This window comes from Cygnus atratus, chromosome 6, assembly GCF_013377495.2.
Source record: "Cygnus atratus isolate AKBS03 ecotype Queensland, Australia chromosome 6, CAtr_DNAZoo_HiC_assembly, whole genome shotgun sequence".
Taxonomy (NCBI): Eukaryota; Metazoa; Chordata; class Aves; order Anseriformes; family Anatidae; genus Cygnus; species Cygnus atratus.
Window position 1 is genome coordinate 33,902,358 of NC_066367.1, and position 17,692 is coordinate 33,920,049.

Below are 17,692 nucleotides of genomic sequence, written 5' to 3' on the forward strand. Positions count from 1 at the left end.
TCACTTGGAAACATCTGCCTCGCGGTGCTCAGCCGCAGCTCGCGCCTGTCTGAGCAGCGCCTGGAAAACAAGGAAAGTTTCACAGAGGCTCCTTCCTTCCCCAGCTGAGCAGGGATTAGACCAGGGTGTTTCACTGTTGCGGAAAGGGAAATTAAATTTTGATCATTTTAGAAATAAGATATTTATTGGTGAACTGCGTGTTTGTTTATTTATAACATTTTGACACTACTCGAGTGCCTTGTTTTCTGCAGGAATATCTGTTTCTACATGGAAGTCTGCTATTTAAACTAGTTTTACTCCATCCTGTCATTAAGAGAATTAGCAGTGAATAAGAAAATGCAAATGTATTTGCTATGATGGCTAGAAAACTTGAACGTGGCTTTTTCAAGACTGCCTTTATATTCCTAGCCATTTTACCTAATGTACTTTATCCTTGTTTTTCTGAACATGATTCCATACAAAACAAACAAAAATGAACGGGATGCTTGTGTTTAATCCTTCAAATACATAAAAACAACAGCTTATTATTTAATTTCATGAGAATCCATTAGTGCAGGTGATCACTTGGCCAGGGTTGTATGATAAAGTGTATTGAGTACATCTAGATAATCACTTTTGGAAGAGTATGATGCGTTTCTGAATAAAGCACATCATGAACATACTTAAGCAGTTGCATGAATTTAATCATGAGTAGCCTCGGTAAAGTCAATTTTTAAAATGTAAGTTTCAGGTTTTTTTTTTCTTTCTCATTTTTTCCTCTATATTTGCCAGTTTACAGCTAGCCATGCTGACACATTTGGGAGCTGAGATATACTGTAACTAAATTTGATGTGAAGTGTTGGTGGCCTTCATAATGTAATTTATTCATGTTTCTGTAGATAGCATATGTTGCCTGTGCAATAATTTTTTATCATATCAGGACAGAACAGCTACTGTTCCAAATTGTGTTATACAAACCTAGATATACAGACAAATTTTTATTGTGCTTACTGTGGTGTAAATCAGTGGGCTCTGCTGAGCCCTGCTGGGGTAGGTGAGATTAGAATCAGTCTCGTGGTGTCTAATTTATTTCTGTTTTTTTCTGACTTAATGTAATCTCTATTCTTGCTCCGTGGGGAGCAGCAGCCAGTTATCTTTGTAGTCTTGTCCAAAGCATGAACATATGTGAAACCCCTCGTTTTGGGCAGGAGTCTGCTGCTCTCAGGGATTTACTGCTGTTTACTGACCCTTTGAATGCTGAGAAGACGGCAGTGTATTTAGAAAGCTGCTGATTAGCTCTACTTGTGCTTCATTAAAAATCTCAGCATCTTTATTAGCTGTTATGGGAAGTTTCTTTGGACTTGCACGTTTCATGCCCTGACCTGCTCAGGACACAATTTTTACTGCATTCTCCAGGAGCTGGAGAGCTGCCCTGCAATTCAGAGTATTGTCTGCCCAGGGCTGGGCATGCTGGCTCCGATCCAGCACATGAAGCTGAGCATGTGAACAATTTCTTTGCTGGTATTGCATTTTGGGGTGCGAACAGTGTTGAAGTTAGCGTCACTTATTCCTTCTCTTTCCCTTGACAGAAAGTCGGTGACTTCGTTTTTTGACCGTCATACATGGTAACTGCAATGCTGAAGACACCGGGCGAGTTGCTCCTCCTCAGCTCTTCTGTGTGAGGTGAGCAGCCACCTAGATGGGCAAAAAGGGATGCCTGAGGGCCCCCTTCTCTTTCAAGGACCTCTCTACTTTGTTTGCATTGGTGTAACATCTTTCCACTGAGGAATAAGTCTCCTGCATCTCAGTTCTGAAGGATGCTCAAGGTTTCAGAGCTTCACTTCTGGTCTGTGTGGGACTCTGCAGGCTGTGTTCTGAATCAGATGTGAAATGCTAAATTAACCCAGCAGACGTGAGAATTACAATAAGTCTGTTAACGTTGCCTGAGTTGTGATATTTGGTCAACTTGATGGGTTTTCAGGCCTTACTGTTTGCCGTTCATCTGAAATGTAAGAACGAACTAACCCAGATAACAGATATAACATTGTATCCTCCACCATAGTTAGTCAATATCTGATTATATTTAATTGCATGAACTTATCATGATAGAAACTGTTTCAAAGTAATTTAAATGCAGCTTGAAATTAAGTTTTACCATCTATTCAATATGTACTATTTTCAGGTTTATCTCCAGTTTCTTATCAAGAACAATGCTGTGTATTATGTATTATGACAATGTTGCATCTCATAAGGTTAGGAATGTAATGGAATTTTCTGGGCTAAACTTCTAATAGCTGATAATTTTAATGAAAATCACCAAGATTGCGCAAGTGAAGACCAATCTTGAAGGCAGGTGTTATCTCTGCTAACTCTAATATGGATGTGGCATTTTTACCTGTAAAAGTAGGATTAAACACTAACATGCAGAAATATTTTGAGAATTTAAACATGGTATAAATACAAAAGGTATTACCCAAGAAAAATTTGATATATAAATTTACATCAGAGACTAGCTCTTGTTTAATGTGGCACATACATGAGCCAGCATTTTTTGAGAGATCAGAACTTTTTCCATTTGAATGTGGATGGATCCAAAATATCTTCAAATCATGTAAAACAAACAACAAACAAAAAAATACCCTGTCTAAATAAGTGCCTAGTTAGAGTATTTGTGGGATGAGAGAAATAGTGATTTGAATTTCCATTTTGAATCAGGAGTTCCAAGGTTTTTTTTTTTTTTTTTGTGCCTTTCTTATTCTCTCGTTTTGGAGCTTTTCTGATGTATGTAAACAATTCCGGTGTTCAGTGAAGCTGGCATTGAGAAGTTGGGCTCCTGCTCTATGCGGAGACCCCGATACTCCGCCACAGAGACATTCTTCCTTGCTTCCGACGTTGTGCAGTGATTATTTTAATGAGCTGTATGATGTGATAGTGCTCCAGCTACCAGACTGGATACATTCCTGTCTCACTCACAACGTGGCTCCGCTATTTATCTGAAGTGGTGGAGAGCTTCATTAAAATCCCTTAGTCAGAGAGACTTCTCCAGAGTAACCAGCTGTTGCTGTGGAGCTCAAAGATCAGGGTCTTAAATGCAAGTCCCAAACTCTGGAGAAATGCCTGCGTTATCTCTGGTTTTCCCTTCCAGGCTGGTTCATCGCTGATGAGCAGTGCCTTCCTTCCCTACCTTTCCTGGGGTATTTCTCGTGTTGCCTTTGTGTATCCTATATTAATGCATGGTGTGGAGAATAGAACAGGTTCAGGTCTGGTGCTTCAGTTGTCAGTGATCTTAAAGTATAGGATGTGGGGTCTGAATTCAGAGCTGGATTTCCTGCTTCATTCTTGCCTTCATTTTAGCCTACTTATAACTTGATAATATTCATTCTAAAGATAAATTACATAGACAAAAGAAAGGACACATGTCAGACTGTTATCAGATCCCTGGCCATTTATTTGCATTGGCAGGTTTCTTCTTAAGAACTTTAAGAACATTTAGTAGCCTTTTTTTATTTATCATCTTACTTTTTTTTTTTTTATTTTGGTTATTTCTAGGACTGAAGAAGACCAGAAACGGAATTATCTGAATTATGCTTCTACAACAGAACTGGGTTTCTCCTCATTGGGCATGGCAGAGCCTGGGGAAGTCCTTCCTTTTACTTGTTTTCTTCATGTTGCAAACAGCTGACCTGGAAGCCAGGAGAGGTCATCAGTTTGTCTGGAAAACAGGTAGGAAAGAGATATGTCAGCTATTTACTAGGTATTTCCTGAGGTTGAGAATGGAGTACTCTTCATTCTGTTTTAGATCAGTAAGAAATTGTAAAAGCCTGATAATGCCTTCTATTTTTTTTTAACTGAAAAATGGGGATTTCATCTCTATTTCAAAACAGTAATTCATTGAGGTATGTACCAGAGTGACTCTAGAGCATAACTCTGGACTCCTTAATGTTTTAATCTAAGAGTAGAATTTTTGCTAGATACTTATAGCATCATTTGAATGTTGCTTTGTTAGAAGTATTCAATACTTTTATTTGACCCATTGAATGAAAAGGGCACGCCAGTGTCTTTCAGAACAAACTGAGTCAAAAGTCCATACTCTTGATTCATCTATTCCTAATTAACATTTTATTGGTACATGTAGTGAATTATCTTTGTCCATCAGCCAGACTGGATACATGCAGTGTCGGAATGTTCAAAATTGGGTACGTGCAATGTTTGGAAAGTTTTTGTGAACACGTTGATAACACTGTGATTGAGTGACAGGGAGGAGGTAAATGGTATGATATAAATGCATAAAACCAAGCATGACACGTTGGATGCTTATTTTGTAGCACAACACAACAGCAAATACTGTTCAATGAAATGGAAAGATTGGCAAATTCAAGAAATTCAAGTAAAAGAAAATACTCTATCAGAAATATGCAACTGAACTAGGGCTTTCATTGCCCGGGATACCTTTGAGATTTGGCCTTTTATGACTGAGCAACAGAGCAGTTAAACTTCGTGGAAAAATTATTTTCCTCTTGTTGCGCTTTAACCCAGCAGGCAGCTAAGCACCACACGGCCATTCGCTCATTCCTGCTCCTCAGTGGGATGGGGGAGAGAACTGGGGAAAAAAAAGGTAAAAACTCATGGATTGAGATAAAAGCAGTTTAATAGGACAGAAAAGGAAGGGGAAGATGATGATAATGGTAAAAGAACGTCCAAAGCAAGTGATGCACAATGCAATTGCTTCACAACCTGCTGACCAATGCCCAGCCAGACCCCGAGCAGAGGCAGCCCCTACCTCAGCCAACTCCCCAGTGTTATCGCTGAGCATGACGCCCCATGTTATGGGATGTCCCTTTGGGCAGCCTGGGCCAGCTGTCCTGGCTGTGTCCCCTCCCAGCCCCTGGGGCACCCCCAGCCCCTGGCTGGCAGGGCAGCACGAGGAGCTGAGCAGTCCTCGGCTCTGGGTGAGCCCTGCTCTGCAGCTATTCAAACATTGCTGTGTTATCAATATTATGCTCATCCCAGATCCAAAGCTTCTAGGAGGAAATTTAACTCTATCCCAGCTGAAACCTGGACACTTTTTTTTTTTTTTTGAGAGGCTCGTCCTTTCTTGGAGTGGTTCTGTCTTCCTCCAGTTCACTGTTATATATGTGATTTCTGAACAAGCTTTCAAAGGCAGAGCTGTTAAGACAATTTATGCCCTTCGGTGCTGTTTTACTTCTCTTAAGTTCTGAAGTGTATTGTGCCAGGGGGTCTTTACAGGTGTGCACTGGAAGTCATAAAAATTTAATTTGACTTGATTGCAGCTGACAATAAAGTGTCATCAGTGCCTCAAAGACTGAAGCAGGTGTTTTGAGAACTAACAGAAAGCGGTGGTCCAGGTTTGTGTGGACACGGGTACTGTGCACTGAATGCCCCGTGATGAGCTCATCCATCACAGAGCTCGTGGTAAAGCTCTGCCTTCCAGACACACAAGCAAATTGTGCCAGTTATCATGACTCCCACAGTGAATCAGAAATATCTGAGATCTCAAGAGTAATCTTATAAAGCTTAAATCCTAGCAGTATTTTGGTGTAGTTTTTCTCTGCTTGTGAGTGATTAGAGGTAGAAAATGTATGAAATACTTTCTTAATGAAAATAACTGGTGAATTTGAGCCATTCTTATTGTCCTGTTTGGCAAACAAAAACTTTCTTTCTCCAGTTAAATTTGCATCTTTTTATGTTAGTAAACAAAATTTTCATTTTAAAAATTATTCTGTTAAAAGTTAGTTTAAAAGTTAAATAAATCCCAAGCTGAAATGTTTAGTTCTAGTTTAAAATGAATGGTATGTTCACTCCAAACACTTCCTTTTGTTAGTGAAACAGTGTTATTTATCAAGCCCCTCAACTAGCTCTGCAGCAGTAGTGAAGAATCAGCTTTTCTAAACTGTGAAATGTTTTTTTACAGTTATTCTAGGTAATAACAAAACTGTCTGAGATTTTTCTTGACAGTTTGAACAGTTACTCTTTAGGGGACGATCTTGGTAAAATGGAGCTAGGTGTCCTGTAGTCAGGGCAGAGGAAACAAACTAATGGCTTTACTTTGATAATTTTACTGTATGTGGTGCAAATTTCATTTCTGTGGCATCTGGAAGCATGTATATCAAAAGAAAATGCAGTGACCTTGAAATTAATTTCGAAAATTGTGAATAGCAGTCTGCCATCAGAGTGGCATATATGGCTTGGTTTTGTCTGGTGTTCCTTTGTGATTAACTATAGCCAAAAAAGAACAAAGGTGTATTTTTCTTTCAAAAGATTGCAGAGAAAAGTTTGGGGAAGATGGGGATAGTAACTTTAATGGAACAGGTGGACCCAGAGAGTTAAAGGGGTTAACATAACCTCTTGCGGCAGGATATTAATAAAACAGCCTTGTGATTTACAGCATGGCCTAATGAGATCTGTAGTATAGGTAACAGGAAAAAATCACCCTGTATTTTGGGGACTTGTGTGCCCAATTGAGAGAGGAAAAAAGAAGTAAAAGCACAGCACAGGGAACTTAAAATGAAGTAATTTTAGTGTCAAAACTGAGCAGATCCATTCTGATAGAAAGCAAATCTGCAGCTGCTGTCTTTTTTTAATGAAAGGCTCTAATGAGCAATCCCCAATGGGAAAGGCAATGATCTGTTTTGTTTTTAAATCCTGAGTTGTCTCTTGCAAGCATGGCAAGTTACGTGCTGTAGAGGAATTCAACACCTTATTGAAATGCCATGCTTTATAATTAAATAAAAGCATGTTAGTGAAAGCTTTGACTTGAGGAATATGAATTTATATGTGCTATATTAAAAACAAAAACAAATAAAAAGGCAGTGCATCAGCACTGAAGCTCATAAAGCAGGCCTTTTTTTACCTAAATCCTTGGCTGTATCTAATAAAGGCTCATACATATTCATGCTTGGCTTGACGGACTTGTTATAGCAATTGTACCAAAATCACTGCATCTACAAAAAAACAAAAACAAAGACCCAGGCTCAGTATTTCTAAAGTTCAAGAACTTGGCAGTGTGAGGTACTTTATACATACTCTTCCCTCTTGTGTTTTACTTGTCTGTGGCCTGCCTTAAAACAGTTTATTTTTAGCTCGTTTTTTAGAGATGATATAGTAATATCTAAATATCTTTACACTGTATCTTTTGGTTTCCAGACATTACTTGTCAGATACTTATTTTGTGACCACCAGCCTAACCATGAAAGCAATAATTATACCAATTAAATTACTCAGCAACCTTAGAGAGCTGAATAATTTTCCAACACTTGCCAACTAATAAAGCAGTTTTAGTGATATAATCTTGAGAAAATTTAATTGGATTTAAACCCTTGTAAATTAATATTGTTTAATGCAATACCTAATTAGCAATTTGCATATTTCATCACGTTAATTTTTATTCAACTCTTGAATGGTCCTAAAAGTGCCTAGAATTGGTGTAATGTAAATATGTTTACATCTTAGTGGTTGTCTGTGAATCCACAATACGATTTTAGTGGTTTTTTTTTTGAGGAACTCTACAAATAAATTCTAAAGTTTAAATTAAGTCTAAAATACTTGAGGTGCCTTACAGCAAAGGAGCTGATAATTAGAATTACAGAATGCTGAAAATACAGCTATTTTCAGAGATGCCTGCAGTTACTGCATTGGCACGTTGCAGGCTCACCATCACTAATGATGACTTTGGCTCCTCCATAAACTTACACATCTACACACCAGTAACAGTGCATTTGTCATTTTCCCTGAAATATGAGCAGAAATGAAAGGGATAAAAGCATATGCCATAAAAGTGGCTAATAGCGCTAAAGCAGTGATGCTGTTTATTTATTTATTTAAATAAGTGGTTTACTTAAAAATATGATTTTGTAGGATGAAAATGTTTTGATTGTTAGGAAAAAGTTCTTTAATTTTGGTAAAATACTATTTAACATGGAAATAATACTCTATATGCTACGAAAGGGGGAAGAGGAATATTAGAAACCCAGATGTGGCATCCCAGTGACTTCCCCAGCAATAATTCTCTCCACAAAATGAATCGCAGTGGGGATTTAGCCCAGCAGGGACACGCTCCCTGTTATGAATGGAAGAGCACTGATAGCGAGATACCAGACTGGCAAATGAATATGTAATACAGCTGATCATAGCGGAGAGATTTTACCTGAGGAAGAAACCATTAATCTTTTCGGTGGCTGTGGGCTTCTGGGAGGTAGGTGTGGTGAGCTCTAAGTTGTATTGCCCCAGGTGAGCAAAAGAAACTTTCTTTGGTTGAGAGTTATTACCCGTATTTGAAAGTGATTCCTAAAATAGGGCTAGCAAATGATTTTGATCATTAGACTTTCTTCTGAGACAACCCATAATGGAAAAGATATGAAATGAACTTTTCAGAGAATGATCTAATGTGGAGGAACCTTTGAACTACTAGTGAATGCGGGTGAACCAGGTAGGACTAAGATGAAAAAGATCTTTTCTTCTCTGTTCTCAGATAATACTGCCATGAAATACCCTTTCCCAAGGTCTTAATTTCAGGAATGCCAAGTGCTGGTTTGGAAGTGCCTTTGACCTTGCGTGTTAAAAGACAAACTTTTACCTACATGCAACAATTGTTAAAAGGAGCCCAGATCTTCAAAGGGCAGTGGGTCTCCAAGCTACTGAGAAGATATTTGAAGATAGCGCTGCAACAAATCGTATTTTTTTTTCCAATGGAAAAATTAAAGTGGAAATTTAGCCTCAATGTCACCAAATTTTGGAAGATTCTAAAATTCTTTGCTATCCTAACAATTTAGGACAGCAGTGGTTCTCTTTGGTTATGGGTTGCAATCTTGTCATATCAACAGCAGCAACAATTGATAGGTTTTTAAAAAATAATTTATTAACTGCCATTCTAAAACTAGTCAGATTGTTGCCATGAACTGGATAATTGAAAAGTTGCCCTAGAATCATAAACCTTCATAACTTTACCTTTAGCATTATTCACAGTTTATACATTTGTGTTTGAGACAGATTATAATCCAAGTCACTCTTTTGATAGTTGCTCCTGATGTATTTGCAAATTGAAGACACCAAGCCATTCTGGACTTCTACTATTAGTCATATCCTCTTGCACCTGGTTCATCAAACAAAATCTTTTCTAAACATTGTCCTCAGAATTGTATTGAATCTCAGATGAGATTTTCCCTATTGATATTTTGCAATTTTAATTATAAGTGTCTGGCTTAATACATCTCAGAATCACATAGATGCTGCTGGTTTTGAACGCTTTGTAATGAACAGTTCAATTTGAACTAGTTTAGTTGTTTTTAATCTCTTAGTGTATTTTCATTAAATAGCCATTTAAAAAGTACTTTAAATATATAAAAATCAACACAATAATTTAAAAATAGTTCATTGGTCTAAAACACTTCATTACAAAGAACGTACTTTACTGGACAATATAAATTTAATTTCAGCAAAATGTTTTTGAATCAATGATATCTGAAACTTTAACAAAGAAAGTTGTTTTGCAAAATTTCACTTGCAGCAAAATTTAATATGCTGGCTGATCCCAGTCACTGATACTTGAGAAGATTTAAGGGTGGCCTCAAAGCTAATCTTGTATTTCCTTGAAATGGAGTGCAGTATTTTCTTGTTGCTAAATATTTGGATTTATGTCCTTATTATTCCATACCCTTTCCTATCCACATTTTCACTTCTCTCTTCCATGCACATCTAAATTTTATTACGTTCTGTTCTGCTACTGCACTTCGTGATTATTTCAGTTCTTCCAGCACGGTGTCCTCATCTGGTATCCTTTCTTCAGGAGTTAAAGCCAACTAGTCTTGGAGTTGTAGAGGTGCATCTTGTTGCCTTACTTCATAAACCTTTGCAAAGATGGCACAAATATTTATGTGGGTGACACATTTCAATGTTGTTGGAGACCTTGTGTCCTCAGGCAATAAATACTGGTGAGTTTGGCAGGGAACTGGACATACGTACCCGAGAAGAGCCCAATTGCTCCTGAAGAACCTCTCCTGCACTGGAAGCTCATCTTGGATAAGTGTGCCACAACAGCCCACTGTATATTCACCTACATCCTGCCACTGTAGCTTCTGGGGGCATGGATGTGGGTCTGGATTTATCCTTAACCCCCAGGACTGGAAGCTCAGCGTATGCATGTGATGCGGCTGACGAACAGCCTGTTAGTGCAGGAAATGTATTGAGCATCAGAGATGTCTGAGCTGTTAAAGGGGAGTGGGAAGCATAGTTAGAGCAGCAGAGGTGCTTAAACTGATGCCTTTCTTCCTAGCCTGCGAAACTTAGTGTGTTCTTATTAGCTCTGGTTTCATGTAGGGACTCACACACCAGCAAAATGTTCTTCTTGGTGGCATTATTTAGCAGAAGAGTCACTGGTCTCTGTAATTCTAGAAAAATGTACTACTGCAAGCACTATGAGAAACATGGAGCATCAGTCAAATTAAAAAGTCAACCTAAGGAGGAATTAAACTGAAACGTATGTTCTACAGCTTTTCTCCAAGATTATAGTACTAGCTCCTCAGCAGAAAGGAGCACAGTGCAACAGCATGGCTGGTAGGCTGTGCTTGCTGAGTTCAGATGTAAGCTTTTACAGCATGTGCCTGGTAATTTTGTTATTGTTGGGCTCGCAGAACTATTTCAATAGTTCTCTTACACGAAGACTATGTGCTTTAACAAATATCGTTGTCTAACCAAAATCAAATGTTCAGTAGGTGGTGGTTTAAACCAGATTACACAGGAGATTCACACTAATCTTTAAATGTCCCTCTTCCCTTCCTGAGAATAATAGTTTTTGAGAATAAGGTGTTTCTTTCTGTTTTTTTGTTGGTATTGGGGAAAAGTATAAGTTAGGCATCTTATCCTTTTCTTTACTCAGTAGTTACTATGGGAACAGAGCTGTGGGTCACAGGGGAAAATCTGCAAAAGTGGTTTCTTTTAAATTGTTCATTTAAAAGAAAAAGGATAGCTTATTATTGGAATTGTAGTACTTTTCATTCAACTTTGTTGGATTGTATTGTTGTACATATTTCACTCACAAAAGAAGCACAGTGAGTGGCAAGAAAAACAGATGGGGATGTTTTTGTACTTCCTTGGGGTTAATATTTTTTTAATTGAATGCAGCTGTTGGAAAGATTTCTGTTACATATAGATGGAACATTAAAAATGGATGCTCAAGTTTTCAGCCTGTTTCGGTGGGGTACTAGATTCAATTATTCAGCTGCCCTTGTTCAGAACCCCATGGTGTTTTTAAAATTATTATTATTATTATTATTTATTTTAAATAATTATATCTTGAATTGGAATAAGAGCTTCGTAATTTCAGTATATAGGAATAATCGCTTCCTCATTCAGCTATTGTCTAGAGCAGAATTACTGTGGGTGAACATGCACAAAATCATATGAGAAAACCCTAAGGTCTCTACTAGAGATCCCTAAGCAGCTGAGTATTTCTAGGGACACAAGTTTTGGGTAGTCTACTCACTGATACCCGTATTTCCGTATATTTTTTTTCCTGATACATACGGGAGTAGTCCTGCTGTCATCAACATTGTCTTTTTTTTTTTTTTCCCAATTCTTCTCTCTTTGAAAAATGTGAGTAGTGTAAGCCAGGAAAATGAAATGGAGAAGTTAGAATGGTTGAGGGATATCTCATGGTAATCCAGACTATTGACATAGGGCTCGCATGGCTTATTTTAATCACCTTCAGCTGGTTGATAGATATGATGAAATGCCTGCTTAACAGAATCTCAAATATATTGGCTTCAGCTTGTGCAGAAAATGCCTGATGAGATCAGTAGGAGCATGGTGTGCGAGTCCAGAGGCAGTATCTGGTCCTTACTGTTGATTATCCTGTCTGGTGTCTACCACTTTGTAGACTTCTACAGTTTCTTCTTCTAGAGACCTTTTAAAGTTTATGGTTAACTGCATCTCCACGTCATTTTTTGAGTATAACAGTGATTTAGGATTATGGAGCTAAATTTGGAAAAGCACGTTAAAACCTCATTAGAGCAGTTCTAAATATATTGGTTGTGTGTGCTGGGGGATACGTTGTAGGCAGTTGCTGAAGTATATCCTGCTTTTGTGTGGCATGTCCTGGAAGGCTAGCCATGAAAAATCACTTTTCAAATTAGAACTTAATAAAAACTTTCCTGCTCTGAACACTAAGCCCTACTCCCCGTGCGATTAGTGGTTTCATTTCTTTCTCAGCAGTTGGGTAATGATTATGGCTCCAGATGCTGCAGGAGTGATAAAGAGATTGATTAATTTCACTTGAAAGGGCATATGCTCAAAGAGGAGCCAGTCGAACGCCTTGAACGCCAAGCCCACGTTGCTGCTGCTTGCACGACTTGGTACCCAGCTGTTCCTGAGGAAAGTACCAGTAAACCTACGTTATTTATCTAGCCAATATATTTGCTGCTTGGTTTTGCCCACTCAGTGATGTATTTCTTTTCTTGTGTTCCACAGTCTCTTGCTTTAAAAGCTTTTTGTGACTCTCTATAAAGCAGAGCCATAAAACTTCTAGTGGAAGACTGAGAAGGGGCTGATGTCAGCACAGCATAAGCAACAGCACACAAGTTCAGCGTTGTGCTTATCCTTTCGACAGAATGAAGTGGTAATGAGACGATTCATTTTCCTTGGCATAATCAACAGCAAGTTTAAAAAAATCTTCCTAAGCCTTATTTGAAATAATAGTTCACACCATAAGACTTACTGAAAAAACCTGACATTTGAAGAATTAAATTTTCACTATACTTATTTTTTTTTTTAACTTAACATGTAAGGTAGATACTTCAGTAAGTCTTTATTGGGTCTTTATTGACCTATGGAATAGGTCAATGCAAGGATAAAATATGGCTGATGGTGCTAGCCATGTGATTAAATATAGGGCCACAGGATATCTGATGTTTCTTGTGTTATCATTTGAACTTTTTCACTGATTTATGTCCTTTGGGGTTTATTCTGTCACCCCTGAGATCCCAAGACCTTCAAATATCAATAGTTTAAAAATAACCTCCGATGTGTGAAGCATGTTTTACTTTTCTACAGTGTGACATTTATAACCATAAACTTCACAAGTTGGAAGCTGCAGAAGGCAAAAATAAACTCTGTACATCTTTAAGATCTTTTGACCCATTAGTTAAATTGCTTTATACCATCCAGTTGCTTTTAAGCAGAATAAGCACTTGTTTCTAGCCATTGAAAATCTTATCAAGCTACATAGCTTCAAGCTGCAGTAAAAATGAGTTAAAATGAAATGTTTGCAGCTCTGTGTTAAATGTCTACATGGTATGAGAATAATATGCAACTTGAACTTACAATATTTTTGGTTCAGCTAATCCAGCACATCCGTTTTTTAGCTGGCATTAAATACTTTGTAGCTCAAGTATAATAGTACCTTAACGTAAGTCATTGTGAATGTAGAAAATCTTGATTTTGCAGACACGTATTCCTAAGTTCAGCTTTATTCACTGCTGACAGGGAGCTCACAGGGTGCGAAGTTGAGTCTGTGCCAAACAGGTAGCTGACATGTATTTGTTTTAACGTTGTAGTAGTCTGATAACGAGGGTTTATCCAAACTTTAACTCTTATTGATCATGCATTCCTGTTAAGGAAGTATAAACCCTCCTTCTGCATTCCTCTGCAAGGTGTTAAGGAAACCATTACTTTTAGAATTTGCTCCAAAAATGAAATAGTGAGGGGAAAAAAAAAGAAAAAGCTAAGTATATCCTTGTACACATAGCACTGAAATGAAAGTTACAGGGCATGTCTGAGCGTTAAGTGTATTGCTTATGTGTTAGTACCTACGTGTGTGTATATTTAAGCATTATTTTTTGTGTGTATTTATAGGCCCACCGTGTATAATTGTGTTGCCATATAAGCAAGGACACCGTTAAAGTGGCAGAAGTAGAAACTTATCTGCAGTGTTTTGAAAAGACTGAAGGAGGATGAAATGAGAGACAGGGAAGTCAACGTAAATGATGACAGTAATGTTATTGTGCCCTAAGGGTCTTGCAAAGTACCGTACTTAAAACCAATTTTTGCTTTGTAGATAAGTGAGCGTGTCTTGTTTAAGTCAATATATGTGTGCAATTGGTGATAAAGCTTGGTATTACGTGCCTTCTTTGATATTTTTCATACTTATGCTTTAAAGGTAACATTATACTTATGTTCAGAACACTGTAAAGAATTTTATGCTTTTTGTTATGACCTTTCAAACATGTTTTTTGGTTTAGTAGTAGGAGTTGAGACAAGCCAAAGTTTTCACTCAACTTGGGTATTTATTGATGGCTAATTGACTGCTGACCTTTGCTAGGATTCTCTTCAAGAAAGCAGGGAGTGTGAGTGAGTGACACCAGGGGGTAACAAATCAGAGAGGTTGAAAAGCAGGTGAGAAAATGTAATTCTGTAAGTTACATTTAAATATTGGGACTGTTGTGGGAATAAAAGCAAAGCTGAAAGTCAACAATGAAAATTCCTTCTTTTCCTTCAGATATTTTTTTTAAAGTGTTACTTACTCTTCTTCACTGTGATTTACTTGTCCTTGATTGATTTTTTTTTTAATGGATAAGCCAGCTTTCAGAGTCCTCAGATTGATTTAATTATTATAGCACACAGGGTCCCAAATCAGATTTAAGGCATTTTGATACAGTTTATGGAATAAACCAGTGAACAGGTGCAGAGGATGCAAAGCTGCTGGTACTCAAATCTACTAGATTATTCTGCAGGCAGAAGATTCCCCATAGACCTTAACTGAAAGGTCAGGAGCTAACCTTAGTATATGCTGTTTAGTACAATATCTTGGTCATAAATATATTGAAACTATGTGTTTGTGTGTCTCAGTGTATTGGGAACTAAAATTGTAAACTCACAGTGTTCTGAATATATTACCAAATAAAGCTATGCAGCATTCAATAAAGCAATTACATGAGAAGCATTACAGTCAACTTCAATTCCAATATTAGCAGTAATAATCGATCATTTTCAATCCCAGGCATAGTCTAATCACTTTTTGTTGTTGCTTTGAAAGGTTACGTTACTCAGTTATCTTGCAACTGAGCAACCTTTTCATGTTTGTGTCATGTAGGATTTTATAAATGCTTTTTCTTTTAATCTCAGTATTTTGGCATTGGCTATTTTGCAATAGTTTAAAAATTTCCTTAACTTTTTCTCATCCCACTATCACTTCTTATAGATCTTAGATCTTTTACTCCAAAAATATGTAATTGTCTCGAGCAACAGATGCTTTTCTTTTTTTTTTTTTTTTTCCTTTCCAGTGTCTCTATAAAACCTCCTTTTTCACAGAATCACAGAATAGTTAAGGCTGGAAGGAACCTCTGGAGGTCTGACCCCCTTGTTTAAGCAGGGCCACCCAGAGCTGCTTGCCCAGGATGCTCTCAAGGTGGCTTTTGAAGATCTCCATGGAGGGAGACTCTGCAACTTCTCTAGGCAACCTGGCAAACCATTTTTTTTTCCTTGTGCACGTGTTCCCACTTTTCTTTGTCATGGGAATGCATCCTACATAGCTAATTCCATTTAATGTCACCTAGAGTTTGTTTGTGTGCAGTTGAAGGGTTTTCCTTCCTTTGGCATGCTTCAGAACATGAGCCTGACCTTCTTGCTTGCTTATTCTTCAGTCTGATCCCCTTGACCAAGAAGGGTTTTTCTCCTCTGCCTTGGTCTCAGCTGTGTGGGCTGTGCACTGTTGAATTCTATTAGATACTAGTGCTGGTGGATATTAACTGATAGGAGCTAGTTAAGCCTCTCTGATTCCTTCCTTAATCAAGTAATTTGGGTAATGGTTTAGGATCTGTTCAGACAATTGAATTAACTCCATTAGATTAGTAAGTGACTTTAACAAAAAAAAAAAAGACACGGCAAGATGGAAAAAGGAAAATTTCCATTAAGGTTTCTTCTTGCTTCGCCTCTCAAGGAGAAGATGCACCCTGGGTGGGTTGTTGATAAAATGAAAGACTTGATTCAGATTTTCTACTAGAAGTGTAAATTTTGTAGGGGCTGTTTTTAGGCAAAATCCTAGCTACTTTGGGAAAGATTCTTGTTTCCAGGTCTTCCAGAACCAATTCTAACCAATCCTATATGGTTGTGGTTGGTGCCATTTAGATAGTATTTCACATTGTGATTAATGTTGACTTTTAATCCTAACCTGCCTTACAGTTAGTTGGATTACTGTATCCTGGATGCTCCCCACTGGCCCATAAATTTGCTTCCTTCATTGACTAGCAAAGTTTGCATATTATACATGAATGAGAATTAAGATGTCTATGACACTTATTTTTTTCTCATGTAAATAGAATAGCTGGGAAATTTAGACTAAGTATAATTTAGGAGTACAAGTAAGAAATGACATGTTATTGCTTAAGAGTAAGTTAAGGGAGATTTGTTTCTTTTGGTCTTTAACGGACAATTTTGCCAATACCATCAATTTATTGCTGATGGAGTGTTTTTAATGCTAAGTTTCTTCATGCCTGGCTTGGATATGCATTTTAGTGCACATAATGGACCCAGTATCCTATGGACATATGCAAGTATGTTCTTGTCTGCTTGTCTCAGGGTAGCTGTTGACGGGTGGTAGGTCCATATATCTGAATGGATTTTGGTTGTGGTGGTGGTTTCTGTTTTTACCTTTGTATCAACATAAATATATTCAATCTGACTTCTGTCATCCTAATGCAATGGCAGCTGCCCTGAGGTGACATAGGGTGTAAGGTGTTATATGGGACCAGTGACTGTTAATATCATAAATAATTCTAGACTTTTCTTTAAGAAAAACAAAATACTAGATTGGTAAATGCTGTATGTAAAATTTCATAACTTTTTCATAAAACCCTTTAGTGTCTATCTGGAGACGCTATTGATAAACTTTCCCTTAAGCATACATACAAATTAAATGTGGGAACGTGCAGCTAAAAGAAATTGCTCCAAGGCAATGATTCACAAGGATGAAAAATCAATAAGAGTTTCATTAAGGAAGGAAGGAAAGTTTAGACAGGCTCTTTGCCTTTCTTTTCTATGGGAAGTAGAAGGAGAAATCATTGATCATTTTATTCAGCTTTCTTCTTAGTCATAATGTTGATGCAGGTACTCTGAAAAGCATGAATGTGGCTGGGTGAAAGAATCTGGCATCTGTGAGCTCTTCTACTACATCCCCAGTGGAGCTTTCCCAGCTCTTCTCCTTCGTGTCTTCCTTTTCACTTGTGTGAGCAGCACCTGCTCGAAGTGGAATTATGCTCTGGAGAAGCTGCCTCAGTGGGTCACTCAGAGCTTGGTTAAACACGGCCGTATTTGAGCATCAAGGTGCTGTGTGAATGTACAAAACAGCAGCAGCACTGAACTGGCTCCTGTTATGTAGATGTGTACGGCACCATGTTGTGTTCCACTTCGAGGTGCGAGGAGCCATCCCGTAATGCACCACAAGCGTGTCTGTAACCATGCTGTTTACACTACCGGGCTTGTTCTGAGTTTTTCAGTGGACAGATTTTATTTATAATGAAAGGCTTCTACTGAAATGCATCTTGCAAAAAGAAGCCCCAGAGAATCAAGTTCCTTGAAAACCACCAAACTGCTGCCAAGAGGAGCTGTGCCCACCGGGAGGGAGTTGTCCACCCCCTGCTGTAGCCTCACTACCCAGTGGGTAAGTCAGTTCTGATGCTATGGAAAGTGGAAATATATTTGTAAGGGT

The 17,692-nt window shown here is 38.0% G+C and overlaps 1 protein-coding gene across 1 annotated transcript in view; it reads left to right on the forward strand.

Moving 5' to 3' along the window:
- The first annotated feature begins 3,563 nt into the window (after positions 1 to 3,563).
- Positions 3,564 to 17,692, forward strand: part of THSD7B (thrombospondin type 1 domain containing 7B) — a 263,133-nt gene continuing 249,004 nt past the window's right edge. The window contains exon 1 of the mRNA XM_035556107.2: positions 3,564 to 3,702. Coding sequence (XP_035412000.1) covers positions 3,564 to 3,702 — 139 coding nt within the window. The remainder of the gene's footprint in view (positions 3,703 to 17,692) is intronic.